The sequence below is a fragment of the Rhinatrema bivittatum genome, chromosome 1 (genome assembly GCF_901001135.1).
Source record: "Rhinatrema bivittatum chromosome 1, aRhiBiv1.1, whole genome shotgun sequence".
NCBI lineage: Eukaryota > Metazoa > Chordata > Amphibia > Gymnophiona > Rhinatrematidae > Rhinatrema > Rhinatrema bivittatum.
Window position 1 is genome coordinate 145,949,675 of NC_042615.1, and position 18,509 is coordinate 145,968,183.

The 18,509-nt window shown below is 44.6% G+C and overlaps 1 protein-coding gene across 2 annotated transcripts in view; it reads left to right on the plus strand.

Annotated features, from left to right (window-relative positions):
- The window catches only part of NFXL1 (nuclear transcription factor, X-box binding like 1), a 273,886-nt gene that overhangs the window by 67,816 nt on the left and 187,561 nt on the right, over positions 1 to 18,509 (plus strand). For both annotated transcript variants that reach the window (XM_029588216.1, XM_029588206.1), the window contains exons 10-11: positions 3,510 to 3,634; positions 17,407 to 17,529. In XM_029588216.1, the coding sequence (XP_029444076.1) occupies positions 3,510 to 3,634; positions 17,407 to 17,529 (248 nt within the window). The remainder of the gene's footprint in view (positions 1 to 3,509; positions 3,635 to 17,406; positions 17,530 to 18,509) is intronic.

Below are 18,509 nucleotides of genomic sequence, written 5' to 3' on the forward strand. Positions count from 1 at the left end.
TGGTCCTGATCTTCTCTAAATTGGGAAGGGTTCCTCTGTCAGGTGTGATTTTAAATTTATGGGGAATCCTCTGACTAGATCAGTTCTTTAAAAAAAAAAAAAAAGAGAGAGCCTTAGTAGGCAAGATAGGGCATTGCCCTATAACCTTTCCCGGAGTACTCTTAGTAGATGCTCTCGCCAATGCACAGGCAGACTTCCACAGCAGACAAGTCTTGGACCCAGCAGAGTGGGAGTTGACAGTTAAGGTCTTCCAACTCATAGTGACGCATTTGGGTCTGCCATACCTCGATTTGATGGCAAGCTACAAGATCGCAAAGAAAGTTGAAGAGCCCTAACATATTTAGGCTCTTTCATAAAAAAACCATTCCATCCTCTGTCATTTTTGTTGCCCTTCTCTGTCCCCCCTTTTTTTTTTTTTTTTAATGCCACTATATATTTTTTGAGATGGGGCAACCAGAACTACACACAATACTTGAGGTGCGGCCATTATGGGATTCTTAGTTTTATTTTCTCTTTCTTTCTGATTGGATGGTATTTACCCCAGAGTCCTGAAAGGATTCAAACATGAAATTTCAAACCTTTTACTAGTAATCTGTAATGTACCATTTCAAAGGGCCACAGTTCCTGAAGATTGGAGAGTGGCTAATGTAACACTGATTTTTAAAAAGGACTTCAGGGATGAGCTGGGAAACTATAGACTTGTGAGCCTGACTATGGTGCCTGGCAAAATGATAGAAATTTATTCTCAAAAATAAAATCACAGGCCATATAGAAAAACATGGCTTAATGGGGAAGAGTCGACAAGGTTTTAGCAAAGGGAAGTTTTACCTTACTAATCTTTTAGATTTTTTTTTGAAGTTGTAGATAAATATGTAGGTAGAGATGATCCGATTGATATAGTGTGTTTGGATTTTCAGAAGGCATTTGACAAAGTTCCCCATGAGAGATTCAGGAAATTAAAAAAAAAAAAGAAAAAAAATCATGGGATAGGAGAGAGTGTCCTATTGTGTTCTGGTGAAGTGGTTAAAAAACATGAATTAGAGGGTAGGACTAAACGATCAGTTTTCCAAATGGAGAAAGGTCAGTTGTGGAGTACTGCAGGGATCTGTACTAAGACTTGTGAGGGTTGATTTTCAGCTGCTAACATTATCCAGCTAATTAGCAGGGTATATTCAGTGGCATGGTCGTGCCGCTGAATATATCCGGCTATCTTAAAGACCAGAGTTAGCTGGATAAGTAATCTGGCTAGCACTCGGCGTTAGTGGGATAACTTACACGGCTAATGCCAATCCTCCCCAGAATTCCTCACACTTATCTAGCTAATTTCTAGCCAAATAACTAGTTATCTGGCTAGAAGTTAGCTAGATAAGTGGCTGAATATGCCGGTTTTGCCATTTTTAGACTGCTAACTTTTAAGTTATCTATCTAAATGGCTTCTGAATATCAACCTTGAGCTGTTAAATATATTCATAAATGATCTAGAAAGGGGAACGATGAGTGGGGTGATCAGATTTTCAGGTGACACAAAATTCAAAATTGTTAAAATAGCAGCAGATTATGAGGAACTTCAGAAGAAATTGTGAGATTGAGGCTGGGCATCTGAATGGCAGATAAAATAAAATTTAAGGTGGAAAAGTTCAAGTGAAGCACACATGGAAAAATAATCCCAACTAAAAATACAAAAGCTGGGTTCCGTGTTAGGAGTCATCTTGTGGGTAAAACGTTGTAACCCTCTTCTCAGTGTGCAGTGGCGGTCCAAAAAGAAATAGAATATTAGGAATGATCTGAAAAAGAATGAAGAAAACAGAAAATACCTCTGTATCTATAGACGTGGCTTAATGGGAAAGAGTCAACATGGTTTTAGTAAAGTTGCCTTACAAATCTTAGATAATTTTTGAAGGTGTAAATGTATTTAGTTTTTTAAATTCTGCATATATTCAGTACATATTGTTCATAAGTGATCTGGAAAAGAGAACAGTGAGAAAGCTAATCAAATTCGCAGATGACATAGAATTATTCAAAGTTATACAGCAGCGGATTGTGAGGAACTGCAGAAAGAGCTTGCAAGACTAGGAGACTGGGCATCTGAATGGCAGATAAAATCCAATGCAGAAAAATGATGCATGTAGGAAAATGTATTCCAATGTTCCTCTAATTTTGTGTGCAGAAAGTTCTTATGTGCAAAGTAATGTACAGGTTTGTGTGCAATGCTCTTTGAAATATTCTGGTTTCCTTTTCTGGAGTGTGCTGTGCTTTCCTGTGTATGCTTGTTTTATAACCTATATGTGCGTGTGCATGCACAGCTTACAGGAAACATTGACTCTGAATTAGGAGTCATCTAAGAAAGGACCTTGGGGGCCTTGTGGACTTATATATTGAAATCTTCAGCTCATTGTGTGGCAGTGCTCAAGAAAGTAAATAGAATGTTAGGAAGAGAATGAAATGGAAAATATACTGCTTCTGTATTGATCCATGTTGTGTGACCACAGCTTTGCTGTTTTGCTATGTTTTCTATTATGTTATTGGTCATGATGTTTTGTGACTATTTCCTGTTGACAGCAATAAGAATTATTAATTAAAAAAAAAATGTTAGGGATGACCAATATTTCACATATCTCAAAAAGACATAGTAGAACTAGAAAAAGTGCAGAGAGTGGGAACAAAAATGATAAAGGGGATGGAACAGCTTCCTTATGAAGAGAGGCTTCAGGTTAAGGAAGTAATGACTGAGGGGATATAAAATCCAGTGAAGTGGAATGATAAAGGACAGTTATTTGCCTTTAAAAAAAAAAAAAGAAAAAAAAAATTAAAACAAGGGGGATGAACCATGAAAGTAACAACCAGCAGATATGAAACAAATTATGTAAAGTACTTTTTCACTCTGTGCACAATCGAACTGTGAAATCTGTTGCCAGAGAATTTTGTCAAGGCAAGTAGCAAGCAAGGTTTAAAAGAGGTTTGGACAAGTTCCTGAAGGAAAAGTCCATAAAACATTATTAGCCAAATAGATTAGGAAAGTCAATGCTATACCTAGGAGTGAGTTACAAGAAATAGAGCTACTTTTTGGGATTTACTGGGTATTTGTGACCCAGGCTGGCCACTGTTAGAGACTGCTGAACTGGATGGGCCTTGCTTTAACTCAGCATGGCATATCATATATTCCTATGATCACTGCTGAATACTGAACTGAGGATTTCAACATATTATCCACAATTATGCCATGATCCTTTTCCTGGGTAAAGATTCCTAATACAGATCCCAGGTAATAAAACATTTTTAAGTTTGGTTGAAATAATGAAATTTTATGTAAAACAATGGCAATATGGACTTTAGGGTTTCCACTTATCTTTTTTTGTATTTATAATTTAGTGGTAACATGATCTTAGCTGATTCTTTGTTTCTCATGATCTTAGTAGGTGCATTTGCCAGAATTGTGATTCCTACTAAGCTAATAACAGTTTTAAGATAAACTTTACTGCATGTCAGTGATGATTGTTCTCTGTGTTCAGAATACTCTCTGCCTTGTACGGAAGACGTAGCTACGTGTGGTGACAGTTGTGACAAAGTGCTGGCATGTGGAATGCATAGATGCTCGCAACGCTGCCATCGAGGTTCCTGCGAAACTTGTAGACAGGTTAGTCAGCACTCATACACTGTTCTTTTCTGCTGGCCTTTGGTCTGGGTCTGGAGAAGAGTTGCGTGTTTTTTTTTTCCCAGCTGCTGTGATGACTACTGCAAAATAGTTTAAAAAAAAAAAATCTCTTGAAAGGTAAGGGTTTTCACTGGTGTCATGCTGACAAGTCACTTGAATGCTAAAACTTAGAAATCTGTTTTGTGACCAAGCACTGTTCAATCTAGCTGTAAGTTCTCTTTTGCAATTTTTGAGGAGTTGCTGGCATTTCTATTTCTATAGGCCCTATGCTCTGGAACGCCTTACCTGAAAACCTTCGACCTACTGACACCAAGAAATTAAGCAAGACTTGAAATCCTAGCTTTTCAACAATGCCTTCTCTATCTCTTTGTAACTAAAAGTTCATCCTTAATTCTAAGATTTGTTCATTGAATGTCTTCATGTTTTGTTTTTTTTTTAAATTTTATTTGTATTCATTTTCTTCTACATTTAAGTAATAACTCTAACTTACAGAAAAAACAGAGATGCATAAGTACATTTCCAAATACATAATTATGAAGAATAATATCCATACTCAGGAATATCTATCCATTTGCAGAAACAAAACTCATTAAATCTTCCATTTACTCATACCCCCCACAATAAAGGTATTATAGGAACAAGGGGGGGACAGACAGAATCATTGGGAGAGAGAACAAAAACAGACTTTATGTATCCTTGCCTTATTACTTTATATCTTCAGGGATTAGATTTAAATTAAGGATTGGGTAGATATATCTGGCGTAAATAAAAAAACTTCAATTGCTCCGGTAGGAAAAAATGAAGGATTCAGTTTGTAACCGAATTAAACATTTGCATGGATATCTTAGTGAGAAATTGTAACCAAGAGATATTACTTGAGCCTTTAAGGAGAGAAACTCTCGCCTTCTCTCCTGAGTAACTCGAGTAAACTCAGGATATATTCTAATCTGTTGAGAAAGGAAACTAGCAGAGAGATTTTTAAAATATCTCTGCATTATTTGACTCACATCGTGCTCATTGAAGAAGGTTACTAACAAGGTAGCTCGCTCATTAACTTCCTCTGATGAGCTTTCTAAAAATTGGGTTAAATTCTCGAGGGCCTCTGATTGTTTGAGTGTTTCTCACATTAGGTGATACAGGTAAAAATACCAACTTATTCACAACTGGAATTTTTTGATTTTCAAACTTCAAAATCTTTCATATACTTTTTTTAAAGTCATAAACTGATCTTCTCCCAGGACTTTAGGGAAATTTAATAGGTGCAAGTTTAGTCACCTATTATAATTTTCCAGATGTTCCAGCCTTCTACTAGCATTACTAAAGTTCTTTATGAGCTTTACTACCCAGTCTGAATTCTTAATAGTTGATTCAATCTTTCCGATTTGAGCCTTAAACTCAATTTCTTGCTTCTCCACTTTTTCCTCCAGTGTCTCAATCTTAGACTTTAATCGCCCCATTTTAGTCACTTGTTCCTTGAAAGAGTGGCCTAAACCGGCCACTAAGTCCCATAATGCTTCCAGCATTACAACCGCAGGTCTAGAAGGAATCTGAAAAGACTCATCCATATCTTCCAAATGGGCAAAATCTTCTTCCTCTGTTGCTGTCCCGGGCAAGCTGGTCACTCCTTCTTGCATTCCAGCGTCTCCATTTGGCTCGAGGAAAGGAAACAAGCACCTACTCCCACGCTGTTTAGTTCCACTGTTCGCGGAGATGCAGCTCCTTGACTGGGCAAACCCTCTCTCAGGCCCCCCACCTTCCGCAGTAGCACGACAGACGTCGTCAATTGGCACCGCGGGGAAAAGAGAGGAACCAGTCAATCTCGGGGCCTGCGGAGGTTGAAGATCTGGGGGACTTAAGGTTACCTCCCTTGGTGGCCCCCTCACTCCCTCGAGGTTCTCCACAAAGGGGATTTTGCCCCCTTCTCCAAGGCCGGGGTAGGTCGAAAGGACGTTATCAATCTCTGCATTGAGGGCATGGTGGCTTCGGTGGGGTAAGAGCGCATTTTACCCTTTCTTTTTGCAGGCATCTTTGAGGAAATTGTAAAGTATCAGAGAGAGCATTCCTCCGACCTAACTTACGCCACCATCTTGTCCCCCTGAATGTCTTCATGTTTAAATGTCTTCCTCTCACTCTTCTTTTATATTTTCATCTAACTTATACACCATTGTGATCTAGTGATTCTTACCTGGATGACTGTATATAAATACCTCAAATAAATAAATGTATTTTTTTTTCTTTTCTTTCTCCATCTCCTTTGTGGAAAAAGAAAGGGTCAGTATCTCCAGCCTTATGTGCATTTCTCTGAGATTCACTGTTTGGGGATCTATTCAGACCTTAGAAAAAAAAATCATGATGTAATGGATCCTGGCAGTGCTATATTCTCAGATGCTGGTGCCACAAGTCTTTCCCTCATAAAATAGCCAATGAATCTCAAACTCGGCACCTCCAGCTTGTAATACTTTGATTTCTCATGCTTATTTTGTTCCTTTAGAAAGGCTTAGTACAACAGCTGTTTTGATGATGCTTTGGTACATCAGGTTTTTTTTTTTTCTTGGTATCTGGAGTGCGCTTTGCTATCTTGAGTGCCTATGTTAATTGATAACCTAGCGCCTCTTTTTGGACAGGAGCGGCGGCTGTCAGCGGGTTTGACAGCCGACGCTCAATTTTGCCGGCGTCTGTTCTCAAACCCGCTGACAGCCACGGGTTTGGAAACCGGACGCCGGCAAAATTGAGCTTCCGGTTTTCAAGCCGCGGGCCGATTTTCAAATTTTATTTTATTTTTTTTTAACTTTCGGGACCTCCGACTTAATATCGCCATGATATTAAGTCGGAGGGTGCACAGAAAAGCATTTTTACTGCTTTTCTGTGCACTTTCCTGGTGCCCAGAGAAATTAACGCCTACCTTTGGGTAGGCGCTAATTTCTGAAAGTAAAATGTGCAGCTTAGCTGCACATTTTGCTTTCTGAATCATGCGGGAATACCTAATAAGGCCATCAACATGCTTTTGCATGTTACGGGCACTATTAGGATCGGGGGGGGGGGGGGTTGGATGTGCGTTTTTCGACGCACTATTACCCTTTACTGAATAAGGGGTAAAGCTAGCGCATCGAAAACGCGTGTCCAATCGCAGGTTAACAGTGCGCTCCGCTGGAGCGCACTGTACTGTATTGGCCTGTATGTCAGTCTTTGAAAGTGATTTTTCTAGAGCTGCAGCTGTTTTCTTTCCTTTTACCTTTTGGTAATTCTATTTCTTTTCTCTTTTTTACTCTCTCCTCTGTCTGCCAGCCATATGGTGGGCCTTAGTCACTGTGCAGTGTGACAGTCTATTTCTTCCCTTTTTAAAAAAAAAAAAAATAAATAAAAAAATACTGCACTTGCAGTTTAGTATCTGGGTCCTGTCCTTGCTCTATCTGTTTTTGTACTTTTTGTCCAGTGTAGCCAGGATTGACTGAGTGAAGTCCGTGTGTGATCGTGTAGGCCGCTGAGCCTGGGGACTTACCTGAGTTCTACCCGGGCAGGAGTTCCATGTCGTTTCAAACATCTATCGGCATTGATGGAGGTCAGACAGTGAAGAGATCGAGGACCATACTGTTCCTGTGGGGGGGCAGAGCTAATCCTTTCCACTACCCAAAGGAACTAGTCTCCATGGGCAGGAGCCCTGGATGACATAGCCTCCCCTCATGCTTGCTGGTGATGGCAGTGCAGTCTCCTTGGGAGAGAGGGTGAGCAGCAGCCTGGGCGCGCAGCTTGTTGCCACGCCTTCAGTGCCATGACCAGTAACAGTTGCCCGTGCATATCTGTGACAGAGCACTGTTGATCTGAAGCATTGATGTGGGGTCCGTGTCAGACCAGGAATGCCATTGAGCACCATAGTCGCTCTTGATGCTTTCAAGGTGCTGGATGCCCTCGATGTCATTGAGATGCATGACTGCCCTAGATATCACAAGGGCCTTCTGTGCCATGGGCATCTGTGGACATGGAGTCTCGATGCACCGGAGTCATCAACACCTTGGGCTTCGATGTGGCAAAGTAGTGGTACCAACCTCTAGCTTTGGGGACCAGGTCTGCCATCGAGCATCAGGGTTCCCTTGGATGCCGCCGAGCTGACCTCGATATCGACACCCTTGAGGCCCCTGTGCCTACGGTGCCCTCGATTCTGTCAATGCCCTCAATTCTGTCAAGGTGCATGGCCTTAATACCATTGGGGTGCAGGATTGCCATGGAGGCCATCAGGAGTGTTGGCCACCATGGCTTTCATTGGCGCTCTTGAGTATATTGAGTACCACCGGTGCTGGGGTCGCCATTGAACGCCCTGGTCGTCTTTGAGGCATTGTCTGCTGGGCTCGTGAGAGCCCTCGAGTGCCACTGAAGCCCTCGGACCACAGGGATTTCAGCCTTGGACGGATCAAGCGTTAGGGTTGCCATCTAAACCCAAGGCACCCTGGTATGCCGAGGCATCCCGGTGCAGCGATCCTGTGCCCTCAGGCTCCTTGGCAGTGTTCAGATGGCGCTTTGAGGAGCACTGTACTGTCCCATCATGGGCTATGGGGCACCATGGATGCTGATGATCTCAGGGTCCCTGAGCTGTTGGGATTGAGGGGCATCGGAGGCCCCATCTGGGTTAGTGCACTAGCGAGGCTATTGTCACTCTTAGCTCCTGGTGAGAGTTGCCATCGTGCTCGCTGCATCGACTCTTTCGGACAAATAGGTTAGCCGTGGGAAACAGTCAGTGGTGCTGGCAGTCATTTTTTCCTTTGGGCATTGAAGAACCGAATTGGGGCTGCAGAGCCTCTGCCTGCAGGCGCCCATGGCATCCTTGATACCGCCAGTCCATCTGTGCATTCGGGCACCGGGGGCTTTATCAGTGCCACTGGGCGGTTGATGTCCATGGGTGCCGGGGATAGCACTATATACAGTTTAACTATAATCCTGATTCGGTGAAGCCCTGGGTGCTGCGTTGTTCAGTGCCCTTGATGTGACCTTTCATTGGTAAGCGCAATAGCGCTATGGGCCCTATGGGCACAGTCACCACTGTGGGCGCCAATGGATGTGGTTGCCATGGACTTCACTGCTATCTTTCCATGAGGAAACTAAGGTGAACCATTCCTGATGCAAGTTCAAGGGCTGTGTTCAGCCTTTTGGAGCATTCTCAGGTACTTGAGGGGGGGATGCCATAGAATGCCACCCACCACCATGCCATACCCAGTGCACCACTGGTACTGGGGACATCATTGTCACACTGTTCCTGTTCACTCTACTGTGAGTTACTGTGACAGTAGAACGCAGCATGCGTGGTCGGCTATGGCAAGGCGTCTACTCCGAGCACCTTAGGACATGGCATGCAGCATTCTTCTTGTCTGTGCAGTTCTCAGGCAAGCCAGGGTTCTACCATCACATCATGGTCTCTATTCTACACCGCAAAGTGCTGGGGAGCACTGGCGGGGAAGGAGTCATCACCTACTTTTGCCTTTTGGCAGTGCATAGCCGCTACCTCCAGCAAGTGGATACCACTGTATGAGTACTAGTCAGTGTGTGTTTACAATGGAGAGCTTTTTTTCCAGGGTGTGTTTGTGTGTTTCCCTCATAGCTAGCACAACAGGTTGTATGCCCCAGCCACAGGATTGACCTAGGACATTGTTCCCGATTGAGCCGTAAGGGGAGGATAGTGCTGGGAGTCCTCTCCTTCCTCAGAAGAGGAATATGTCTTTTTGACCCCTTCTTTGTCACAAACCCCTTTTGTGAGGAAGCTCCTGAGGCTCCATCCCTGGCATGTTTATCTCTGAACCGGATCCCCAATTCTTTGCATTGGTGCATCTCCTGGGAGGCCAGGGCCGGGGACAGCAGTGGCGGATGTTGGACCGTTTTTGCTGGGGCTTCTCCATTGATTACTGTGGTGGCCTACCCGTTCTGGAGGTAGTTGTCAGTGGTGGATTGGTTGCTTCTGAACCTCAGCGATCAGTGATTGTAACTCAACTTTCAATTGGAGAGTTGTACATTTTTGGGATCAGAAGGCCCCGATTCCCATTGCTCCTCTCCCTTCAGGAAGGAGAGATTTGACTGGGTTCCAGGGCAACCCTTATGGGTCCCCTCTGGATGCCTGATTGTCCACCCCTACAAGGGTATCCCTCATTCTCTATTCCCGGGGAAGGGATGTCTCCACTTCTGATTGGCGGTTGCTCTCTGTTCCTCACGAGCTCTGAGAGCTGGTCGAGTGGTAATGCTCTTAGGTCGTTCTAAAGCATAGCAGGTCTATTTCATGAGGGAGCCTTTCCAGACTAGCTCCAGGTGATCCTTAAGGGTTTTCTCGAGTCCAGGAGTCACCTTGATACCTGCTGAGCTCAATGGACCGCTATGGCCAGTCATTCTTGCCTGCGAGACCCTGCCTCAGTGAGGAGGGTTCTAGTCCATCTAATAGGCGAGTATACCTTTCAACCTATTACCATATTCATGATTGAGGGAGTTGGGGGACGAATAACCCCGCAACAGAGGTGCTGTTCTTGGTTGCAATGGCTTGCAAGCTATACTTCCCCCATTTTGGTGATAACCCTGTCTGCGGACAGGGGAGTCCTGGTTCATGCAATGATTGTTCCATTACTAGACCGTGTGCTTCCTTGGGGGAATTATTTGCTAGCATGGTTGAAATATTAAGACCTAAGCCAGGTATTTGGCAATCTGATCTGAGTTTGCCCTGGCCCCCCCTGGTTCCCTTAGAGTTTCTGGGCTGGTGAAGAAATCCTGTTTGACAGGGGGTTTGCACTTGTGGCAACCTGGCTTCCAGGCTCTTAGTGGAGTGTTTCCTAGGATGTAGACAGATGGACTCAGGGCCAGCTTCACAGGGATTTTCCTTTTTGGATGGAGCAAGCCTGGTTGGGCAACTCCTAGGACCTTCTGGATCTGGTTGAGCTCAGAGGTTTTGGGTAATTTGGAAAGAATTCTCTAAACCAGAGTCTTCCCTCTTGGAGCCTACTTTGTGCCTCCCTTTCTCTGTCACTCTCATTAGGGTTTCCTTGAAGTCCCTAGTCTCTGCTTTTGCAGCAAGGAGGCTTATAGCTGTGGCATTGGGCAGCAGATACAGCCTCCATGTCCTGTCTCAGCAAGCTTCCTTTCAAGGGGAAGTTGTTTTAATCATGAATATCGCTGAGGCTTTCTGTTTTGGCTAAGGGAGCAGTCTGGGCATGTCGGTGAGTGCACTGGGACAGCAGGAGCTGTCGGTGCTGGCTGGAGGGGAATCTTGGGATAAGTGCCCTTTTCCCTCTGGGGTGCCTAGGGGTTGGAGGGAGGCCTCGGTCGGGCGGTGTTTGTGGCAGTTGCCAGTGTGGCTTTAGTTTTCACTTCAATGCTGCTTGGGCCGGCGGCGCAGCAGAGCTGTTTTTGCCGCAGCTGTGACATTGTTCTTTCTCCTGCGCGCTGATCGCTGCTGACTTTTTTGGCACGGCACACTCAACTGTGTAGGCGGCTTGTTGCTGTTTTCAGAGGACCGTGTGGTTTATGGCGCCAAAGCCGTATGTAGCAGCCTGCAGGCTGTGGTCTGCGCTGCTCAGTGCAAGGTCCCTGTACTCAGGCTGTGAGGTGGGAGACTAAGATACCTCAGCTGAGGAGGCTCACAAAAGAGGGCTTTTCGTTCGGGCGCCACAGGGTGCAGCCGTGCCCATGGGGGAGCACAGGCAGGAACCTGTAGCAGCCAGGGATTCCCCCCCACCTCTGTCGCCTGTACCAGGAGGGAGGGGGATAGGACTCTATGACAATCTCGGTGATCAGGAGTCTGAGGATCCTGGCAAGTTCTTGCCACAGTTTATTCTGCTACTCCATAAGGCCTTTCTGGCTAGGAAGGGGATGGAGGTTAAGCGTCTGAAGGAGAGTCCACGCCCTTGTTCTTCTAAGGCTCCTAAGGTGGCCCCTGGGGGGGGGGTGTCCGGGGATCTGATGTGACGCCTGGCTCGTGCAGGTTCAGCTGATCCCAGAGATGTGGGTGATTCTGATGATCTTCCAGAGGACCCTCTGGATTCGCATGAGGCAGATCCATTTGTGGATGCGGTTGTTCTTCCTAATGTGGATCTGGATGGGAGTGAAGATGATCCTGATCCGGATGAGTTTCCAGTGTCGGGAGGCGATGACCCCAGGGTGGCCCGCATATTTAAAAAAAGAAGAATTGTGTCCCCTTATTCCTCAGGTATTGCAGGAGCTGGCGGTCAAAGTGACTTAGGAGGAGTCAGATAATGAGGGCATGAATGCAGTCCTCTATGGGCTGCAGGGTGGTCCTAATGCCTTCCCCTTGCCTAAGAAGATTCAGAAATTGGTGAACTGGGAATGGGACTTTCCAGAAGCCGGGCTAAAGGTTGGCAGGGCCATGGCTAAGCAGTATTCCCTGATGGAAGAGACCTTGGTGCTCCTGCAGGTGCCTAAGGTGGATGCAGCAGTGTCGGCCATTACCAAGAGACGACTATTGTGATGGCAGGAATTGCCACCCTGAAGGATATTCAGGACCGCAAGTTGGAGATTTACTTGAAGCAAATGTTTGAAGTTTCTTCTTTGAGTCTCCAGGATGTACTTTGTGGCAGCATGATGCAGAGGGCCTGTTTGTGCTGGGTGCAGAAGGCACAGGTGCAAGGCTCTTCAGGGGATATCAGCTTGCTGCAATTGGTTCGCCTGGAGGCTGGAGTGGCTTATGTCGCTGATGTACTTTACGACTTGGTGTGCACTTGGCCAGGGGGATGGTCTCGGCAGTAGTAGCGTGCAGGCTTTTGTGGTCGTGAAATTGATCTGGAGACATATGGTCCAAGGCCCAGTTGTGTAATCTTCCCTTTAAAGGGAAGTTTTTTTCTGGGGAGGATTTGGCTTAACTAATGAAGACTTTGGGAGAGTCCAAAGGGAAAATATTGCCAGAGGATAGGAAAACCAGCAAAAAGGCTTTCCCAGCTCGCTTCTGTTTTTGGGAGTCGGGAAGGTTCACAAGTCCCTCTTCTGGTGCGGGAGCGAAGCAGTCAGTGGATGGCAGCATCCTTCAAGGCTCCCGCAGATTTTCCAGGGATGCTGCCGGCCAAGAGGCCGGTGGTGGAAAGTCATCGCAATGAAGCCAGCAACTTCCATTCCTCCGTAGAAGTGGTAGGGGGCAGATTGTCCAGCTTTTACAAGGAGTGGGCCAAGATTACCTCGGACCACTGAATTCTAGAGGTTGTAAGAGATGGCTGCACACTAGAATTTTCTTGCCTGGTCAGGGAAGCCTTTCTAGAGTCCCACGTTGTCTCTTGAAGCAAGCAAGAGGCAGTGAGGGGAACTCTGCAGAGGCTGTTACGCTTAAACACGATAGTTCCCATCCCACGGGAGGAGTAGGGATGAGGAAGGTATTCCATTTATTTTGTGGTTCCCAAGAAAGAAGGAACGTTTTGGCCCATTCTCGACTTGCAAGATGTAAATAAGGCCTTGAGGGTTCTGCATTTTCAAATGGAGACGTTATGAATGGTGATTGCAGCGGTCCCAGAGGACTTGACGGAGGTGTACCTACATATTCCCATTCGACAGGACCATCCGAAGTTTCTTCAGTTCATGGTGTTCGACCAGCACTTCCAGTTTTGATCTCTTCCATTCGGTTTGGCCACAGCACCACAAACCTTCACGAAGGTGATGGTGGTAGTGGCAGCAGCCCTTCAATGAGAGGGGGTGTTGGTTCATCCGTATCTGAATGATTGGCTTATTCATGTGAAGACTGAGGAGGAGTGCTTGAGGACTCTCCAGCGAGTCATGGGCATCTTGCGGTTGCTGGGTTGGGTGATAAATGTAGTGCAGGGTAACCTGGTGTCTTCCCAGTCATTGGAATATCTGGGGGCACTTTTCAATACCCAGAAGGACAGGGTGTTTCTGACCGCGGACAGAGTGGCGAAGTTATAAGCACAGGTGACACGTTTGCTTCGACTATTGATCACAACGGTCTGGGATTTTATTCAGGTTCTGGGGTCCATGGCTTCCACAATGGATTTGGTTCCATGGGCCTTCGCCCAGGTGAGATTGTTGCAGAATGCGCTTTTGTCCAGGTGGAATCCCTTGTCAGAGGAGTTTCATCTGCCTTTGCCTCTTCTGCGAGAGTTCAGGTCCAATGTATCATGGTGATGTTATGTCACAACATGGAAAAGGGAATGGACCTGGAGACCACGGATTGAGTGGTTGTGACAACAGATGCCAGTCTCAAAGGTTGGGGAGCAATGTGCCTGGGGTGGTCTACCCAAGGACTTTGGTCAGTGGAGAAGAGGTCCTGGTCGATCTCTGGAATCTCCTGGAAACAAGGGCAGTCCGGGCACTGGAGGCCTTCCTTCCCTGAATCAGAGGCAGAATGGTTTGGGTCTTCTTGGACAATGTAACGATGGTGGCATATATCAACTGGCAAGGTGGAACAAAGAATCAAGCGGTGGCTCTGAAAGCGCAACAGTTGTTCACACGGAACTCCATCTAGAGGGAATAGTGGGTGAGGACAATGTGCAGGTAGATTTCCTCAGCAGGCAGCAATTGGATCCGGGGGAATGGGAGTTGTCCCCGAAGGTGTGGAATTGCATTTGTGCTAGATGGGGCGTCCCCCAGTTGGATTTGATGGCAATGCGAGCCAATACCAAGATGGCAAGGATTTTCATTTTCAGACGAGAAGTAGGCACAGTGGTCCTGGATGCTCTGGTGTGCCCTTGGCCTACGGTAATACTTCTGTACGTGTTTCCTCTGTGGCCACTAGTTGGGTGAGTTCTGTGGTGCATAGAATTGCATCCGGGGTCAGTAGTGCTGGTGGCGCCAGAGTGGCTGCGGTGCCCGTGATTCACAGATCTCATGCATCTCGCAGTAGACAGACCCCTCAAGGTTGACCCATCTGCCGCCACTCCTTCGACAAGGTCCCATATTTTCCGATTGGGGGGATCACTTCTGTCTTGCGGCTTGGTTTTTGAAAGGTGGCGGTTACGTCTGAAAGGCTATTCGGAAGAGGTCATTTCTACCAGGCTCATCTATGGCATATGTCAGGGTTTGGAGAGTCTTTGAGTCGTGTTACCTACATCAATTTGGATCCTCTGTAGAGGTTCCTCAGATCTTAGCCTTTTTTGCAGGAGGGATTGTCTAAGGGTCTGGCCTATAATTCCCTCCACGTTCAGGCGTCTACTTTGGGTTCCCTTAGGGGTTAGTTGCAGGGGAGTTCCTTGGCCTCCCATCCTGATGTGGTTCAATTCCTAAAGGGGGCTAAGCATTTGCAGCCTCCAGTGCGGAAATTGTGTCTGGATTGGGTCCTCAATTTAATTCTGCCAGTGCTCTGTGGTGCGCCTTTTGAGCCTTTTGAGTGGGTTTTTGAGTGGGTTTGTCTGGACTGATCTGTGGTATTACAGGAACAAAAATTAGCAGGTAAGAGCCAATTTTCCTTTCATTCGGGCCGATGCAGTATGGTGCGCTCGACTGAGTGCACCGTTAGCCCTCGTTTGGCCGCGCTATTTTTACCCGTTATACAGTAAGGGTAATAGCTTGTGGAAAACGTGCGGCCAACCCCCCCCCCCCCCCCCCCCCCCCGAAACTAATAGCACCCGCAACATGCGAATGCATGTTGATGAGCCTATTAGTCCCGCGCAATCCATAATGTAAAATGTGCAGCCATGCCGCACATTTTACTCTCAGAAATTAACTCCTGCCGGCACTGGGAACATGTACAGAAAAGCAGAAAAAACTGCTTTTCTGTTACACCCTCTGACTTAATATCATAGCGATATTAAGTCGGAGGCCCCAAAAATAATAAAAAATCTTAAAAAAAAAAATCTGCCCACGGGTTGGAAAATGGATGTTCAATTTTGCCGGCGTTCGTTTTCTGAACCCGTGGCTGTCAGCGGGTTCGACAACCGATGCCGGTGAAGTTAAGCGTTGGCTGTCAAACCCGCTGACAGCCTCTTTATTAGCGCGGGCCCTCATTTGCATAGTGAATCGCGCGCCCAGGAGAGTGGGCGCTCGCTTCGGAGCACCGGCTCTCCCGCGCACTTTACTGCATCAGCCCGATTGTTTAAATTCTTTGTGCCTTTGTCTGTTTATCAATATGAAATTGAAGTGTAACCAGAGGACAAATATCCTCATGCAGCTTATAGAGGTTTAAAAAGAAAAAAAAGCTGCAAGATACCAGCTAGGCCAGGGCAGAGCTGCCCAAACCTGTGTTGGGGACCCAGGGTGGTTGTTTTTCAATGTTGCACGGGGAGATTGGTCCTCTGTTTGCTCCTTTGTTCATGGTCAGAGCTCCCACGCGGGATAATTGAGTTCTAGTATTTGACTGAAATAGCATTTCAATAAAGAAGCCCCACATTACAAGTTAAATATGTGTCTATAATTTGATTCACGTTGCTCGCTGTCATTCAGTGTTACTTTTTGCAAAACCAAGTTTTATTAAAAAAAAAAAAAGTAGAAAATTCTGCTAAACTAAGATTTTTATAATTTGTTTTTGAGCTGAGAGGACTCCCCTCATTAAACTCTGAGGGAGAAACACCTCCCACAGCTGCCGGCCCTCTTGGCAATATGAAATGTGGTATGTGACCTTTCTCTTGAAATGTTTAGGGACTCCTGCCTTAAAGGACCAACAAAATAGATATTAAGGGTGGACCTTGTGGCATTGAAGGCTCCTGTACTACAACATCTTTTTTGTTGGTTTTTTAAAAAGCTATCACTAGCTGCTTAGGGTCCCCCCTGATTTTCTTGCCTATGTAGGTTTCCAATTGGTATGTTGTCTTTTATTCTGGTATTATTACTATACAAGAACTAGACAAGTTCAATTCTAAAATTCTTTGAACCCCTATTGAATACCCCATAGAACAACACAAAGAATTCCCCAAAGAATTCTTCAACTCTAACTCCTTGGCAGCCCAAAAGTACAAAATGCAATTCCCAACCTCCTGACAGTCTTAAAAGCTATACACAACCCCACACAGAAGTTATCTGCCTCTGCCTATATTAGGCTATGTATATTGTATTTCTTTGTTTAACCCCATATATTTATTTCCAAGTTATTCTTCCTGTTCTCTGTAAGACATTTGCTTGTCACTGTTATTGTTCAAAATGTAAACCGAATTGATCAGTAATTCTGTTATTGGAAAGTCGGTATAGAAAAGTTCTAAATAAATAAATAAATTATGATAAATCTGTTTTTATTTTTTAAAAAACATACAATAATGAACATTACAATATATATATCTGATTACATACAGCATATTTTTGTAAAACTCTTATGTTCATTTTTCTCTTCCTAGTCCATTTAACTCCCATCCCTTCTGTCAAAACCCAAAACCACCCCTACATTCTATTCCTCCCTCCAAAACCCAAAACCACCCCTCCATTATATTCCTCCCTCCCTCCCTGCAAGCTCATATATCTCATTAAAGAGGTAAATTGAATAACACAAAAACTTTGTTTTATTATTGTTACTCATAAATTATAACAATAACATTAATCTTGGAATATTATATATTTTTAATATAAACGAAAGGTTTTCACAAGATAGGTTGTGTCATGAAACATTTTATTTATGTATATATTTAAGGAAACATACATAAATTGTCGAAATACATTTCGTTTGTTTAACCTTTAACCTCTGGTTTGCTAGTAGACTGAATTACTGTGTCATGAAATTGTTTGTCTAAAAAGTGTCACCAACATGAAAAGTTTGGAAAGCTCTGATCTAAAGACTATTTGTCATGTCTTTTTCTAAACTCATGCTTCATTTTTCAATTGTGAACATTCGTGCTTTTTTTTTTGTTTTTAAGGAAGTTGAGAAGCAATGTCGTTGTGGAAAGCATATCAAACGCATGCCCTGTCACAAGCCTTACCTGTGTGAATCAAAATGTTCTAAAATTCGTGATTGCCAGAGGCATCCGTGCAAGCGGAAGGTAAGTTCTAGAACAAATGTCCTATAACATTACCATACTCTTTCATTTCCAAATAACACAAGAAGGAATGTAGTCATATTTGGCCCAAAATACTTGTATATAAATATTTTATGTACTTGATGAAGCAATGGGAAAATGATTCTTTTATTCACATAGCCACTGGCAGTGAAGTTAGTTATAACCCTATGCTAGGAAGGACCTTCCCTGGTAGGGAAGGATAATTTGTTCCAAAATATGTTTAGCTCTTGAATTCCCTGGTGAGATTTGCGTACAATTTAGTAGTTCCATTATTGTAAGATACAAAAGTAAAAAAAAAAAAAAAAAGAAAATATACAAACTTGGAAGCATTCTCTTGTTGGCAACACATGAATAAGAAGGTATAGTTTAGGAGGTTCTATGTAAGTAAACCTATATGTACCAAATTAAACTCTAATGGTTCAAACTAACAAATAACATGAATCTTCAAATATTTTCTGTAGAGATTGTGTTAAGTGTGTTAGAAGGTTTATTTGAATTAATGAGTAAGCCCACACATAAATGAGGTGTCAGCATTCATTAGTGATGATGTCACACTATGGCAACAATCTGCCCCTTTAAGAGGGTCTGCTCGTTGGTATACACTGTGCCCTTTATTGACAATCTTTTCAGGGGATTACATGTTACACTTATCTCTCACTGTCTGCCTACCTGATTCTTGGTCTTACCTCTGCCTGCTGCTGTCCTTGAAGGAGTCTGCTAGCTCCACCCATCAGCAATGATATCACTGGGGGGCCAGTTGCCCCTTAAAGAGGGCCAGTCTGCAGGAAGGCCCGCTGGTAACAGTCTGCCTACGAAGGGCCTGGCCCCTTTGCATGCCACGCATATGTCTTGCCTAGTTTGTTGTTTTTGTGATATTTTGTGTGTTCTGTTTTTTGTCTTAGCTGGAGTTTTATTATACTTGAACCTGTGCTGTCTACCATGAATGATTTTCCAGTCTCTGC